We start from the raw sequence: 16,725 nt of genomic DNA, 5'->3' as shown, positions 1-16,725 counted from the left end.
GGTTATAAGCAAGAGGGCCAAAGTTCCATGGCCCAAGGGCTCTTTCCAAGAGGAGCTCGGCTTATGGCAACAGGAGTGGTTTTATATCACCGCTCCCCGGGGCAGCAGGCAGAAGCCGCCGCCCATCTTTCGCTCGGGCCCTCCACAGCAGCTGACGTCATGGGTCAACAAGGGGCGTGACTGGGGGCTGCCCAAAGATGTCCCCTTGTTGCAGGACCGGATTCGAGGCCTCCAAGAAAGGGAGATCAATCTGGTCGCAGTGGTGCAGGTCATGTTGATCCTGCGCCTACTGCCCTGCAAACGTCGCCCCTCCGCCTGTGGGAATTCAATCCGGAGGGGCCGCGAGCTCTTCAACACTTCATGGGTTTGACTCCCATGGAGATGTATAAACTGTTCTTCGGATCGCAAGAGACGCATCTGGAATTGACCGAGGACGCTGGCCTAAGCTGCAATCGCCCGGATACTCAAGTAAGTAGCCCTGTGTCTGGACACACCATCCATTTATTTATCGTGAGCTTGCCTTTTAACCAGCTATCCCTGGACAGGAGTGGATAGCACAAGCAAAGCTGATACGGTGTCCGGCCCCCCTCCCTAAGACCACGCAGGATCCCGTGTTAATCAAAATGTTGGAGGTTGCACCTTCGAATGAGGGCGAAGGGGAGCACGGGGAAACTGTCACCTCTGCCAAGGAGGCGTTTAGTAAGGGAGGAATCGAGAGTCCCTCCTTCCAGGGGGAGAAGAGGAACGCTTCCGAAGACCCGGAGGCCAAGGCCTCAAAACGGGGAAAGAAATCTGTATCGGAAGGTCCTGCGCCAGAAAGCACTCCGGCCGTACTGTCTCCCCAGAGGAATCAGCCCTCTAATGAGCCGTAAGTGAAAAAGGGGGATTTTACAATTATCAGACACCCCTGCTTAATGTCTAAAGGTAACCGAAGTTTTTACCTTGTAGTTCGGATCTCAGCACGGCTCATCTTCGGGAGATCTTCGTCCGGAGATGATGGAAAGCGAAACGCCTCCATCTGCCGCCCCATCGCGCGGGGCGGACAACCCTGAGGTGTCGTCGCGGAGGGTCTCCCCGAGTCCGGCGGAGCCGGAGAGTTCGGCGCCCATTGGAGTACGGTCGGTGGAGCTGCAGGATTTGCTTAAGAGGGCGTCCATCTCCGAAGATCACCGCACATTAATGGGTGGTGTGATTGAGAGGATCTTGTCCACCAAAACCAGCTTGTATGAGGCCGTCGGAATTTTACTGACGGGATTTGAGGTACGCAAAAAATGACATACCTGTTGACAGTTTTGCACATGAAGTGCGCCCTGTATAGATAGTAGCCCCTGAGACTTGGTATGCTGTCAAAAACGACAGTGTGCCTAGGATCATAATCTCAGTTAATAACTGTCGCCTTTCCCATGCAGGTGGCGGAACGTTCGGTGGCCGGCCGGACTGATGAATTTGCCAAGCTGAAGAAGCAACTCGACACTGCGGATGCGAACATCTCGCTGGTGAATAGACGACTTGACGAGTCACAAGGTATGTGGTTGCTCCGTGGTTGCTTAGTAAGGGAGCTGACGCCCATTCCTTACAAATTGTATGCTAGATGCAAATGGTGCTGCTGCTGTGGAAGATCTTCGAGCAGAACTTGCTCGGGCCAAGGAGCAAGCCAGAAAAAGCGAGGCGGCTGCCTTGAAGGCAGCGAAAGGGCTTGAAGCCGAGAAGGCTGCTCACTGCCGAAGCAAGGAGGAGATGGCTGGAGTGGCCATGTAATTAAGGGTTGCTACCGACCGCCTGGAAGTTCGTGAAGGAGAACGCCGAGCGGAGCAAGAGGACCTGAAGAAGGCCGATGCCGAGGCCAAAGATGTCCGTAGTGCGATGCGGGCTATGAAGGAGGAATTGCATCAGGTCGAAGATATTGTGGCTGGAAAGCCCTTTATGCTGCGTAGGAAGTTCATGGATCCGAAGTATGCTCAGCTGGGCCGATTGTATGGTGCGGAGGATCCTTATCTGGACTTGGCGGCGAGTGCGGCTGACGCAGTCGTGCACTTTCAAAGCTAGGAGGATCATGAAATGGAAGAGCTTTTCTGGTCTCAATTCCATAGTACAGAGCGTCCACTTCCGTTGAGTGATCGGTTGGTTGAGTGGGCTGAGCTAAATAGATTGTCCGGACTAGCCATGACGGATGTGGTAACTCATCTGTGGCCGAAAAGGCCCAAGCTGAAGAGTTATTTTGGCTTGTTGCAGCAATTCCTTGAGGCAGTGCCGCATATTAAGGCGATGAAGCGGTCGGCATGCATAGAAGGTGCGCGGATGGCTCTCGCCCGTGGTAAAACATACTGGGCGGAGATGGATGCCACAACTGTTGCATCCCGGGGTTCGGACAAAAGCCGATTCCCCACCGAGCATTACTTTGAGGAAGTCCTGCAGGGTGCTCGTATAATAGAGGCACAGTGCTCGAAAGATGTTATGTTTGAATGACATGTATGATTTCTAAGATCATGTTTATAATGCAATGACTTTTTATACTTGTGTGTTCAAGTATTGAACTATCTCCTGTGCGGCCGTATATGTATGTATAATCTAAAAGATGGCAGTCTTTGGCTTCAGCCCCCACGCACATGGTGTCGGGGTGTTTGCAAAAAGAAAACGCTTTGTCACACTTAATCCAACGTCTTGGTCCTTTTAAGGAGGTGATAGCGTAGCAAACTAGGCAACCGGACTATAATGCTTTATCACTTTCACTTAGCCATAGGAGCTCGAATGTGGGGCTACTATATAGCCCCTGATGGCACCGCGCTTCTCCGAACTTGGGGCGCGTATGTGCCTGACCGGGAAGCGGTCCTTCGTCAAAGCGGAGGAATTCTAAACATTCCAATGGTCGATCGAGTGGTTGACCAGTCTCTCGCTATATCATGACAGTCAGTTTTCGGCTTTCTCTACTAAGGTGCTCTCCCGGCCGAACTGGGGCACAATCGCAGTAGTTCTCCTGGTGCCGCGTTAGCCGATGATACGGAACGTAAGGCAACAAAACACAGGAGCCGGGCAAACCCAACATTTGACCAAAGACATGATTCGGAGCTGATGCATATAAGGCCTAACTCGAGACGCTGAACACTCCCTGAGGTGTTCGGTCTTTATGATATCGGGCAGAATAAAGCCCTAAGCCCCTAGTGTCTAGGTACAGGCGGGAACTCCTGACGCGGCCGATGCCAAAATGCCAGCCTCCTCCTTGGCTCTGGTAGGAAACCGGGGGATGTGTATCAACAAGAGACAATGAGAAAGGTTTATGCAGGGTCTTAATCTGAAAAGAATCCGTGCAACGGGTCCCTACTGCACGTCTGCGCCTGTGTCTCCGTTGTGCTGTATCCTGGACGGGTGTAGCACGTGCTTCATCTGTAAAAGAGAAGGACTTAGTTTCTAAGAAATATCGTGCAAGAAGTGTATCGAAATAAAGTATAATTTGGAAGATGAAGAAATTTGAGCTTTATTGGCTTTCATCATTTATGCGCGCGGCCCCCTAAAAAATGGGGTATGCGGCTGGGAAGCCCCTTGTTAAGTTACGCCGGACTCGTCTAACCATATCCGAGGTCTAAATGACCTGTATTTAGGGGCTTTGACCTGCGAGGTCGGATTAATGTGTGGCTGTCTAGGCAGCCGCATGTTCTCCATGGTCGAGAAACACCTGGAGTTTTAAGAATGTGCCACGTGGACCGGGCATTTTTAAGCGTAAGAGACGTGTAATGTGGTATTGCATTAAAGCGGGCGAAAGCTGCACGCCCCAGTAGTGCTTAAGGGCTATTGCTAAATTGGGCGATACAGGGTGAGCTTTTCGCGACGGAGGTTGTCAGATGAACCGAAGACGACCCCTAGTGGTACAAAGCCTATAAAAAAGGCCTGGCGTCACTCCTTTGAAGGAAGTGCTTGCTATAGCGAATTTTGGTGGGTTCTATCCCCAGTCTGCGGACGGTGTCCTGGTATAGCAGGGGCCGCGCTGCGTGTTATCACGTGAAGTGAGTTCACTGTTTTGACTTCTAATGGGGAAGCCTTTTGGTTTCCGGAGCGCTGCTTTTGGATTTCGTCACTTTCACTTGGTGTGTCGAGCCCTTTGTGTTCGGCGTTAAGTCGGCCGGACTGCTTGAAGACCCAACAATCTCTATGGGTATGGTTTGCAGGCCTCTCGGAGGTACCGTGTATTTGACACAGTCTATCCAGAATCTTGTTGAGGTTGGATAGCTCGTCACTGTTCTCCTTTAAGGGCAGTGTTTTGTTGTTCGGCCTAGAGCTTTTGAATCCGGCGTTGACCGCCGTACTATTTGGGTCATTCTCCTTGTTCCGACGTTGATCTTCTTTGCGTCGTGATTTCCCATTTCCATCCCTGATTTCGGATGTACTCGGGTCGCTGGTGCTGCATCTAGCCAACCAGCTGTCTTCCCCCGCACAAAAGCGGGTCATAAGACTTGTTAGTGCGGCCATTGTTCTTGGTTTTTCCTGGACGAGGTGTCTGGCGAGCCATTCGTCTCGGACATTGTGTTTGAAGCCTGCTAAGGCTTTAGCGTCCGGACAGTCGACTATTTGGTTCTTTTTAGTGAGGAACCTATTCCAGAATTTGGGTGCTGACTCTCCGGGATGTTGAGTTATGTGACTTAAATCGTCTGCATCCGGAGGGCGGACATAGGTCCCCTGAAAGTTTGCTCGAAACGCATCCTCAAGCTCTTCCCAACTTCCAATGGTATTTTCTGGGAGGCTTTTAAGCCAATGCCGAGCTGGCCCTTTGAGCTTGAGGGGTAGGTATTTTATGGCATGGAGATCGTCTCCTCTGGCCGTATGTATGTGTAGGATGTAATCCTCAATCCAGACTCCGGGGTCTGTTGTTCCGTCATATGCTTCTATGTTTACGGGTTTGAATCCCGCTGGAAATCCGTGATCTAGTACCTCATCGGTGAAACATAGTGGGTGTGCGGCGCCCCTATATTTGGGTGTGCCGTTGTCTTTGAATGCTTGGCGGGTTATGTTGCCTCCTGGAGTCTTCTTTTTTGGCCCATAAATAGATCTGACTGGGTCGTCCCTTTTCCGAGGATCTTTATGTTGATCGTGTGCCGGCTTGTGTACGGCGCCCCTTGTTGCTCTTGGCCTATCATCTGGTCATCTATCCGGCCAGGTGGCTTCTTTCTTTTTTGACTGCGGGGGCTCTAAGGCCTCCTCGTCAAATTCGGGCAACAGCTTGAGCTTCGGGTAGCTCTTTGTCTGGTGACTAGCGCCATGTTTATCCGCGCTGTTGAGTACTTTGCTCCATCTCATTCTGAGTGCGTCCTCCGTTGTTTTGAGCTTCCGCTTTTGCTTCTTCAAACTTCTTGCAGTGGCGACGAGCCTTTTATGAAGATTCATATGCTCTGGTGATGCGAGATCATCTTCGCCGGGGATGGGTTGCATGTCCAGTTCATGTCCGGCTGGCTGCTTGTTGACATGTGCGTCGTCCACTGCCTCGCCCTGCTCTAGGGCCGGGTCCATATGGGTGCCGTTTTTATCGATTCCGGTCTACGGGCGGCGCTTGCGTCGCTGCTTTGGTTGTTTGTTGGGGGAGTTGTCCTTCGCCGCGTCCCGTGTTTCCTCATTATCGCTTTCTTTTGGTGTATCCACCATGCATACGTCATGAGTTGGGGTGGCTTTCCCGTGCCTTTTAGGCGCTGGTTCTTGGTCGTCTTCGGCATCGTCGTCCATACCGTCGATGTCTTCGGAGTCATAGTTTAGCATGTCGGTTAGATCGTCGACAGCGGCTACCAAGTGGGTGGTGGGTGGGCTTTGAATTTCTTTGTTCTCCGCATCCCAACCGTCCGGACCGCAGTCCGGCGAGGGCTATCCAGATAACGAGAGATACTTTAGCGAACTCAGGATGTCGCTGAAAGGTGAGTGTTGAAAGATGTTCGTTGTGGTGAACTCCATGATCGGCGCCCAATCGGATTCGATCGGAGGGGGCGCGGGAGGTTCGGAGTCCGGCAAGGAGTTCGGCGCCTCGGAGTCACGATCTTTATGAGGGACAAGATCAGTGTTCGGCTCTATCGCCGTAGAGGTTGCAGCCCCCGAGGCGGTGTCTAGGCATCCATCCTCGATCTGCGGAGCTGGCTCCGAATTGAAGATCGGAGTGGTTTCGAGTGCAGCCTCCAAGGTACTGTCCGGCTGCAGAGCTAAATCATGCCCATCGTGACAGTACGACACACTTGGCTGTGGCTCGAATCCGTCGAGGATCAAGTCCCCGCGGATGTCAGCCGTGAAGTTCAAACTTCCAAATCCGACCTGACGGCCAGGGGCGTAGCTTTCGATCTGCTCCAGCTGGCCAAGCGAATTGGCCCGCAGTGCGAAGCCGCCGAATACGAAGATCTGTCCAGGGAGGAAGGTCTCACCCTGGACTGCATCGTCGTTGATGATCGAAGAAGCCATCAAGCCTATCGGTGAGGACACAGAGGAACTCTCAATGAAAGCACCAACGTCGGTGTCAAAACCGGCGGATCTCGGGTAGGGGGTCCCGAACTGTGCGTCTAGGCGGATGGTAACAGGAGACGAGGGACACGGTGTTTTTACCCAGGTTCGGGCCCTCTTGATGGAGGTAAAACCCTACGTCCTGCTTGATTAATATTGATGATGTGGGTTACAAGAGTAGATCTACCACGAGATCAAGGAGGCTAAACCCTAGAAGCTAGCCTATGGTATGATTGTTGTTCGTCCTATGGACTAAGGCCATCCGATTTATATAGACACCGGAGAGGGCTAGGGTTACACAGAGTCGGTTACAATGGTAGGAGATCTACATATCCGTATCGCCAAGCTTTCCTTCCACGCCAAGAAAAGTCCCATCCGGACACGGGACGAAGTCTTCAATCTTGTATCTTCATAATCTTGGAGTCCGGCCGATGATGGTAGTTCGGCTATCCGGACACCCCCTAGTCCGGGACTCCCTCAGTGAGCCACTCTTCCGCTCATCTTCACAAGTCCATTGTCACCACAATGGACGGCAAACTTCAAGCACTTGATCTCTTCGTGATGCATCACTTGAACTTGCACACCGCAATCTAACCCCACAAAGAACTCTCACGAAGATCATGGGTTAGTACACAAAGCGTAATTGACAGTGCTTACCATACCATGGGGTCGCTTGATCCCTCTCGGTACATATTCTACGCTTTGTGTGTTGATCAAATTGATTTACTCTTTGACTTAGTCTTGATCAACCTTGAATCTTTCCAACTCTCTTCATTTGGATGATGTCTTGAAGGTAAACCTGAATGATCACACAATCTTCTTCTTCAAGACATGCTTGCGATAAGCTCAGCACTCACATGACCATTCTTTGGATAATTCCTTAATAGCACCTTGGTAAACTCATAAACTCCTTGAAACAACACATGGACTTCAAGAAAAACCTATGGACAGATCCTTCAAATATAACTCAAGACAACCATTAGTCCATAGAGATTGTCATGAATTACCAAAACCAAACATGGGGGCACCACATGTTCTTTCAACTTTCCTTTCCATTGTTTTGTTTAAACCATTCGTTTAACATAACATATCTGAGCAGTGATAATTCGCTGCTTATGTAAATGCCTCAATGTACAACTCTGTCAGTAAGGCCTTGTTACTATTGTTGATGGCATTTCGGTAGCCACCGATGGACGAGAACTTTGCCTATTGGTCTGCCTCGTCTTAACGAGCAGGAAAATGGTTCTCTTCGTCCCTCGCCCTTGGTACCAACATTGTTGCCAACATAATTGACATGCTATCCTCTGACCTGCCTTGCTATCATGATCATGCAAAATGATTAGCGCCTTCCTGGTGTTAACCCACATGGTGGGCCCATAACCCACAGTTCCACAGGATCGAAACCTGACTCTCATATACATCCCTGTTTTCCGAAATTGTTCCTCGCACTTGGCTCCGTATTTAAATCATGAGCCACATTTCTAGTGATCTATTCTAGTATCAGGCGTAATACTTATTCCCATTGCTCTGAACCCCTTTCACCCTCTATTTCAGGCAACGAGCGATTGTCTACCCGGTTGAACCTTCTTATTGCACCTTCTTATCTTGCTCTCGATGACTTTCTTAAATTTCAACTCGAGAGATGCCTCTATGCCACATTCAGTGAGATAGCCCTCATGTACCTATCTTGTGATGAGCTCCGTCCTTCTCGAGTCTTTCCCCCTTACTTCACCACTTAAATCTCGAGACGAGATTTCTTGTAGACGAGGAGAATTGTGACGCCCGGATAATTAAGCTACAGTAATCTCCTGCTAATGATGCCAAGTCATGACTCTTACTGTTGCTAATCCTCATTTGATCCGAAGCATAATTCAAATTAAACTCCAAATTCAAATTTATCAAACCTGCAAAATAAAATGTTCATCTTTTGGCAAGTATTCCATAACTAATTATGGTGGTGAACCAATATTTTTGCAAAGTGTTTAAATGCCTTAAACTAGTCAACACAGTGGCCTAGATAATTATTTAATTGCTTTTTAAATTGTAAAAATACTAAACTATTTTATTTTTAACCTCCAACTATCTATGGCAGTGGCATAGGTTACTAGTGTTGATTTAGGGGCTAGTGATGTATTTTGTAAAACTGAAAATAAAATGAAAAGGCCTCCCCTGACCCCCAGGCCTCAGCCCATCTCACCGAGCCAACCCAGCTGGTCCAGCCCATCTCCCCCGGTCGCCTCCCTCCTCTCTGTTCCCCTGACCCGAGCCTCTAGAGGGGCTCGTCCCCGCCGGACCAGCCTCGCCGGTGCCACCCCGAGGGGATAAGGGCGACGCCTCGGGCTCCCCTCACCTCGCCCCCCCCCCCTCACCTACCGCCACTCCCACTCCCCCACTTGCGCCTCTCCTTCCCCAGACCCACCTCTCCCCTCTCCATATCCTTCATTCTGGAGAGGAGACTGACGCCATCACCGCCGTACCTCCGTCAATCCCACGGCCACCGGCGGCCTCGAGGCCACCGGCCCTATCCGTCTGCTCCGCTGTCCTCATCCACGTCGCCTGGGGTCCTCCATGGAGCCGAGGGCCCCTGCAGCTGCCGATCGCTGTAGTCCCCTTTTGCCTCTGTCTCCGATGCTCGTCGGCGTCGTCGAGCACCCCTGCTGCTCCTAAGCCGTCAAGGGCCTTCCATGGCTGCTCGGTGAGCTCCACTCTGCCCTCTCCCCTCTCCTTCCACGCCTCACCGCACCCCTAGCCGTAGTTACCATCCTGGCCATAGCACGCCTCTGCCACCGTACTCGTCGCCGTGTCCACACTATCCGTCCAACTCAGACGAGCACGGCATCGTGCTCAGCGTGCTCCCAGCAGTCCAATGCCACCTCCCACGGTCCTTGGCGTGCCCTGCAGCGACGAGCACGAGCACACCCGAAAGCCACCGCCGCCAAGCTCGACGCCGGCGACGTTTCCGGCCTCCCTGGCATAGTCTAGCAGCACCACTCGACGCGGCTCCCACCTAGCTTTCCAACGCAAGTCGTGGCATGCGAAATGGTGAACCGTGGTGTTTTTCCGAGCTGCTCCGGCGTTCGGCCGCCACGGAGAGCTCGTCGGAGCTCGTTCCGGCGCCGGCGCTGACCTGGCGTGGCCTGGGTCCCACCCAGTGCCACTGCCAGCGGGCCCCACGGCGCGTTTGACTGCGTTGGCTCTAGTCAACGCGGGGCTTTATTCACCCTGAGGCACTAACATGTGGGCCCAGCCAGTTAATTAAAATTAACTAAATGGCTTTTATTTAAAACTTAATTAGATTAACTAAATACCCACTGACAGTGGCCCACTAGTTAATTAACTCTCTATAGATTTAAAACTAACCCTGTTTAACCCACTGTCTATGACAGGTGGGCCCCGCAGGTCGGGTTTGACCTGGGCCAGGCGGTTTGACTTGCTGGCGCAGTAGTGATGTCATGCTGACGTCATATTTCCATTTCTGTTAATTTTGATAATTCCAAAAAAAAATTTGATCTTTGAAAATTCATAGAAAATAAACCGTAGCTCAGTTGGAAAAACTTTATACATGAAAGTTGCTCAGAAAGGCGAGACGAATCCGAATACGCTCTCCGTTCATCTGTCACATGTCCCTATCATAGAAAACATTGAACCTTTCCCCTCCGGTTGGTCTGTCCGAAAATGCCGAACTTGGGAAAACTTTCCGGATGTTATCCCACTTCACCAGTATTGCCTAGCACTGTGTTAGAACACCTCTAGCCCCGTTTATTGTCTTGTTATGCATATGTTTGTGTGTATTTACTATTTCTTCCCCCTCTTCTCTCTTGTAGACCCCGAGACCGCTGCTGATGTCCTTGTGATCGACTACGTCACCGACGACCCTCCTTCTTGTCTGAGCAACCAGGCAAGCCCCCCCCCCCCTTGATCATCCCGATATCGCCCATTCCATTCTCTCATGCTTGCATTAGATTTTTGCTACTGTTATTGTTTGCTCCTATTCTGATGCATAGCCTGCTTTTGTAACCTGCTCATTGCACCTTACCTGCTTATCCTAAACTGCTTAGTATAGGTTGGTTAGTGATCCATTAGTGACCCCCAATACTTGTCCTTGTTACCCCTGCTTCATCATCGACGATTCAATCAGTGTGATCAACGACCAGAGCCCGACACCTCACATCACATCACACCCCTTTTGTTGCTCGACTCTGCAGAACTACCATCGAGTGCCGAGGGTGATCCCTCATAACGCACTCCTGATGATAATTCTGTAGTGTAGCTATTCGGTCGTGGTTATCGAGGGTGATTTCCTCTTTCACCATTCCCAGTACGGCTCTGTCGTTCAACACCTCAAGTGTGAACCTCGAGGGTGGTCCCTCTTACGTTCACCTTGATGATTACATTGATTGGAATCCTCCGCGGGTGATTCCTCGGGGTTTCCCTTGATGTTTGGACACACGGTTACCTTGACTTTACTTGAGACCATTGATGAAGTCGGGTCGGCCCTGAGGGGTACCCGCAAGTTGATGTGAAAGTCGGGCGGGCCCGTAGAGCACCCGCGAGTTTTCCACGTGGCACAGTCGGGCAGTCTGGACCCTTGCCGTAAGTCCATGAGACGGAGCGACGGGATCACCTTATCGTGAGTCTCTGCTTGTTTCCACGAGCCCCCAATGCACTAACAGGTTTGGGTATTTGTTCTGAGTTGGCCTCTGGCCTTTACGCACTAACCACCACGCGAGAATAGATATGGGCCTCGACGTTGCAGTATCAGCCGAAGCTTTGTCAGACTTCCAGTTCAGCAGTGCGGCACGGTCGGATCGTGCTGGCCATCCGAGGCGGTGCTAGTATTCACCCTGCGCGCAACGACCCGGAGTGCTGTGGGCGATGGGCCCAAGACCCCGGAGCGCTTAGGATGTAGATCGGCGGGGACCTCTCTGCTAAGCCTAGGTAGGGCTGCGACGTGTTGATCTTCTGAGGCCAGGCATTGACCTAGAAAAGTGTGTCCGGCCAGAGTGATCGAGCGTGTGGGGTAATGTGGTGCACCCCTGCAGGGAAGATATATATTTGAATACCGTCTCCATGGTAATGGACATTCAGACTTATATCATGATCTTATATAACTAGAAATGGATACTTGAGATATGTGATGGATATGTGGCTCTGAGATTGCTTTCTCGCGGGGAGTCGAGGAAGGATCTTTGGGCGTTGTTGTTACAACATGCTTGTTTAATATTAAAATGCTATTCTTTACTCTTCTACATGTTGCAAGATGCTCGGAGCTGCGTGAAGATGCTAGTCTTTGGTAGGCTAGGCCTTCCCCCTCTATTCTGGCATTCTGCAGTCCAGTCCACAGATACAACCCTTCCATTTGATACAAATGCATACTTAGTATAGATCTGATGCTTGCGAGTACTTTGGATGAGTACTCACGGTTGCTTTGCTACCCCCTTTTCCCCCTTCTTCCTTCTTTCCGGTTGATGCAATCAGATGGTGGATCCTTGGAACCAGATGCCACCGCCAACAGATACTACTACGTGGAGACCGCCGACGACCAGGAGTAGTTAGGAGGTCCCATGGAGGAGGCCTTGCCTCTTCGATCGTGTTGCTTTTGTGCTAGCCTTCTTAAGGTACCCTTGTTTAACTTATGTCTGTACTCAGATATTGCTGCTTCCGCTGACTCTTGTGTATCGAGCTTGTATTCGAGCCCTCGAGGCCCCTGGCTTGTAATATAAAGCTTGTATTATTTTGATTTGTGTCTAGAGTTGTGTTGTGATATCTTCCCGTGAGTCCTTGATCTTGATTGTACACATTTGCGTGTATGATTAGTGTAAGGTCGAATTGGGGGCGTCACATTAATGAAAGCTTATTTTCAAAAAAAGGTAAGTCCACGTAGCACCTTTCGTAGGTGTAGGATTATTGGGCCAGAAATGCTATACCTCTATAACGGTTCTACAAAGTTTATGTAAATTCATTCCATGCTTTTTGAATTTTAAATCCATTCCACGCTAATTAGATAGGTGGGTTATGACGTTCACATCAAAAAAATATAAATATATGCGGAGTAAATAAAAATAAAGAGTATGTGGTAGGCACACTACAGCCGGACTAGGCAAATCCGATGCGTCACGTCTGCAGGCATTGTCGGGTCACACTTTAATTTTTTATTCTCACAACCGCACACCTCAGTTAGCATGCCTCAAATCCATTCAAGTTCATGCAACTATGTAACCGATGCATTACACACATCGACCGACCACTACATCAGGACAATCCCAACGGACTACCAAAATTTGACATGTTTAAGCTACATGCGAGCTATGGAGAAGATTATCCATGGCTGCCCTTGCCCCTCCTGGCACTCTTGTTGCCCTTCTAGTGAAAGTAGTGGTCAAAACGCTGTAGGGATCGAGCCGGATCTGCTCACCGCCAGAGCTGTCCAACTGGTCGTTGTCCTCCTTCTCCTTGGGTGGTAGTCCGGCCATGGCACAGACTGCCCGATCTTGCTCTCAGGTGAGGGTGTTGTGTTCCTCCACTATTGTTTCTTTACAATGCATCAGCCGCCTCCGCCTACACCATGTCGGTAACGAGGCGGGCCTTGGCCACCCTCATCCTCTCCTTCACACGGCGGACACATTGGTCCCGGTAGCACTCATACTCCTGCAGACCAGTCATAGGGAAGGGGAGATTGGAAGGCTCCCGACCGCAATGATCCAGCCCCGAAGGATCCGAGCCTCCGACGTGTCGACATAATGGACTCGTGTAGAACAGATCCCGCCTACGATCGTGTGTTGTCCTTCCGGGAGCGGCGGGGGGCAATGCGGACGGCCATTGCCTCCTTCAACCCGCACGGACGACTCCTTAGTCGACGGATCCGGATTGGTCGAAGTCAGATCCGTTGCCCGCCATGCCGAAGAATGCCGGTGATCGCCGGAAGGGAGCTTGGGTGGTGAAGAGAAGTGAAGGGGAGTGGAGTGAAGTGGCTAGGGTTTGGCTCGAAGAGCGAATGGGGACAAGTATATCTGGGATCGGGTGCGTCAGCGTAGGCCAGGACCGATGTTGTGGACGCGTCCGCTCACGTCCGGCCTTCCTTATCCGCCCCATATTTAGGCAGAATATGAGGAGTGACAGTCAACCCAGGTGTTTGAGACGATTTGAGGCATCCGTCAGGATTAGTTTTTTTTTTATCGGTCAGTGACCGGACCGTATGAGGAAAGTTTGAGACTTCCGGCCGACAACCTTTTATTCAAGAGCAGATAACTACTTTTGAATTCATCCGTCACCTCTCGTGGAACGAAAAAGGTAGTCAAAACAGTCCACGTGATGGGCCGCGGTCGGAAACGCCGATCTAGCTGTCCACGTGATGGGCCTTTGAAGGAATAAAGAAAGCCATCGTCGTCAGGTCATCGGAGAAACCGACGCATCGCCCACATGGCCATGGCCACTCCTACTCCTCCAAGCGCATCTTGCTGCCTCGTAGGTCCCGTCCCGTTCACAGATGTCGTCGGCGGCGAAGAGGACGACCGGATCACCCCGCCCGAGTGCGGGCATATCATCTCCACCTTGCCGACCATCGCCTTCAATGGCCGCTTCGTGCACCACCAATATCAGGGCGCTTGGGTGATCCACGAGAGGATGCCCGGGGTCCTCTCTTTCCAGCGGCGCTTCACCCCGCGCCCCGGCGACGTGCTCCTCGCGAGCCCGCCCAAGTGCGGCACCACATGGCTCAAGGCCATGTCCTTCGCCATCATGGCTCGGGCGGCATACCCGCCCTCCGCCGCTGACCACCCGCTCCGTCGCCTCAACCCACACGAGTGCGTCCCCTTCATTGACGATCTATTCAGCGCAGGGCACGACACCAAGCTGGAGGCGCTGCCGTCGCCTAGACTCATGAACACGCACATGCAGCACTCCCTGCTGCCCGCCTCCGTTGCTGACAATCCCAACGCCAAGATCGTCTACATCTGCAGGTACAATTCAGTTTATACTCCATGGGCATATGCCTGATTACTAGCTATCATTTCATTCAGTTACTAAGTACTCCATCCGTCCCAAAATAAGTGTCTCAACTTTATACTAACTCTAGTACAAAATTTCATCAAGATTAAGACACTTATTTTGAGACGGAGGGAGTAGTAGATATTTTAAGGCTAAGTAGTTAATTCAGCCTTCAACAAACGTATTTTGAATTTTTGACCCTTAGTTTCTTACATGAACATGATAGTAAATTCCGAAATTTGTGCTGTCATTGTGATTCTAGTTTGTTTGTAATTTCTAAAATTTGACCAACAATTTCTTAAAAATTAGGCTGTTTTAATTAAGTAAATTACTGTACGTTTATGAAATTACACTTTATGATGGATCCACTAATGTGTACAGTCTTCGTAGATGATACCCTTTCTTAGTGATGATGAAATCTAAAGTTCTTGCTCAGCATATATTGTAGAATGACACAATATTGAAAAGCAGGGAGGTTGAGACATTGACTCTGCCTAAATTGTAAACGACATTAATTAGTTGGGAGAGCAGATGGAAATGATTTGGTTAAACGGCCACATGCAGGGAACCCAAGGATATGCTGGTATCCATGTGGCATTTTGGCAATACCATTCACCCATGCGAATTCTCAGATCTGTTTCAGAGTGTATGTGATGGCAAGACCACAGATGGCCCCATGTGGGACCACGTTCTTGGTTACTGGAAGGCAAGCAAAGCCAGTCCGGAGAGGGTCTTGTTCCTGAGGTACGAGGAGATGCTGCTCATTCCGGTTGACAATGTCATAAAGCTGGCGCAATTTCTCGGGGTGCCGTTCTCAGCTGCCGACGAGCCGGCAAGACTTCCGGCAGACATTATGAAGCTGTGTAGCATTGAGACGATGAAAGGTCTAGAAGCGAACAAGACAGGCACCTCCGGGCTATTTTACAAGTTCCCGCATGAAGCCAACTTCAGGAAAGGGGTGATTGGAGATTGGGTGAACCATATGACGCCAGAGATGGCACAGCGCTTGGACGCCATTGTTGAGGACAAGCTCCTTGGATCAGGGCTGTCTTTTGGCTCTTAAAACGGTCGGGGTGGATCGAATACAACACATCTGGATTTGCTATTTATTTACTCCACTTTGTTTCTCTGCCTGATCATTGTTTTGTTGTTTCATCCAAAGCCTAGTTGGTGGATAACTTGCCATGTGGCAGCAGTTTTCTCTCTCTTCTCTTCTTTTTCTCCCCACTCTCTGGAGGCATTTCATCAAACAGATCACATGCAAACGTGCGGCTGCTGCATCACATGTTTAGTCGATGTCGCGCCTTCCGTCGCCGCCGTGGAGTTTGCCGCGGACAGCCTGGACACAAGCTGCAAGACGACATTGCAGTGTTCATTGACTGATGCCGACGATGTTCCCCCAACCATGTCAGAGAGTGGCCGACATCGACGACCTGAGGTTGTGCATCCGTCGTTGCCAACAACGAACAACGACAAGGCAAAGCGGGAGGAGGGATGCGCCACACTTGGAGCGCGGAAGGAAGCTTCTGGAGGATCTGTATGTCGAAGACGATATGCTACGGCGATGCTATGGTTGCCACGAGCTCGTCTACGGCGGAGTGACGAGGGGATGGTGGTTGGGTTGCGTCTCTGGCCAACTTAGGTGGTGTTTGGGAGAAGTCTTAGGATTTTTTCTAGTTTCAGGGACTAATAAAAAAGACTCTTCAGTAAAGTTTTTTTCTAGTCCCTGTAAAAAAAGTCCCTCTTGTTTAGTTTTTAGGGACTTTTTTTATTCTCTGAGACTAAAAAGTCCCTGAACCAAACATCCCCTTGGAAGAGGGACATCGTTTATGGGGTGTGCCAGTTGTAACATTGTGCGATTATTAGTTTATTATAGGGCAACTTTATTGTCGTACATTAAACCTGCCCTAAACGTTTGGACCATTCTATCCGGACATAAGACAATGAGTAGTAACATAGAGTAGTAAATGTTACTACTTTATGTTACTACCGCTATAGTGGGTAGTAACATATACTCCCTCCGTTCGGGTTTATTAGGCCTCTCAGCATCACAAGCATGTCCCCTTTTATAAGGCCCCGCATTGGAAAGGTGCATGCATGCAACCATTTCATTGGTTGTATTGAAAGCTATTGTTATTGGTGCCATGGCTGAAAAGTTAATACACTTCATGTGTGCTTTTTCATTGGCTGCATGCATGTGAGAGAGTGCATTGGGAGTGGAATGGAATAATTAATGTGAGCAAATTACTATGTGTCTTAGTCTAAGAGAAGTTGTCT

At 50.3% G+C, this 16,725-nt stretch overlaps 1 protein-coding gene across 1 annotated transcript; it reads left to right on the top strand.

The window, feature by feature from the left end:
• Positions 1–13,880: 13,880 nt before the first annotated feature.
• Positions 13,881–16,318, top strand: LOC123041888 (cytosolic sulfotransferase 8). The gene is made up of 2 exons (XM_044464444.1): positions 13,881–14,420; positions 15,013–16,318. The coding sequence occupies exons 1-2, from the start codon at positions 13,882–13,884 to the stop codon at positions 15,509–15,511; spliced, it is 1,038 nt and encodes a 345-aa protein (XP_044320379.1). The 5' UTR covers position 13,881; the 3' UTR covers positions 15,512–16,318.
• The last annotated feature ends 407 nt before the right edge of the window (positions 16,319–16,725 follow it).

The sequence above is a fragment of the Triticum aestivum genome, chromosome 2B, assembly GCF_018294505.1.
Source record: "Triticum aestivum cultivar Chinese Spring chromosome 2B, IWGSC CS RefSeq v2.1, whole genome shotgun sequence".
In the NCBI taxonomy this organism is placed as follows: Eukaryota; Viridiplantae; Streptophyta; class Magnoliopsida; order Poales; family Poaceae; genus Triticum; species Triticum aestivum.
This window is presented reverse-complemented; position numbering and strand designations above follow the sequence as displayed.

Excerpts from the sequence above, each read along its gene's own strand:
- LOC123041888 (XM_044464444.1), top strand. The coding sequence starts at position 13,882 with ATGGCCATGGCCACTCCTACTCCTCCAAGCGCATCTTGCTGCCTCGTA. Across the intron at positions 14,421-15,012 it reads AAGATCGTCTACATCTGCAG|GGAACCCAAGGATATGCTGG; the intron begins GTACAATTCAGT and ends GGCCACATGCAG.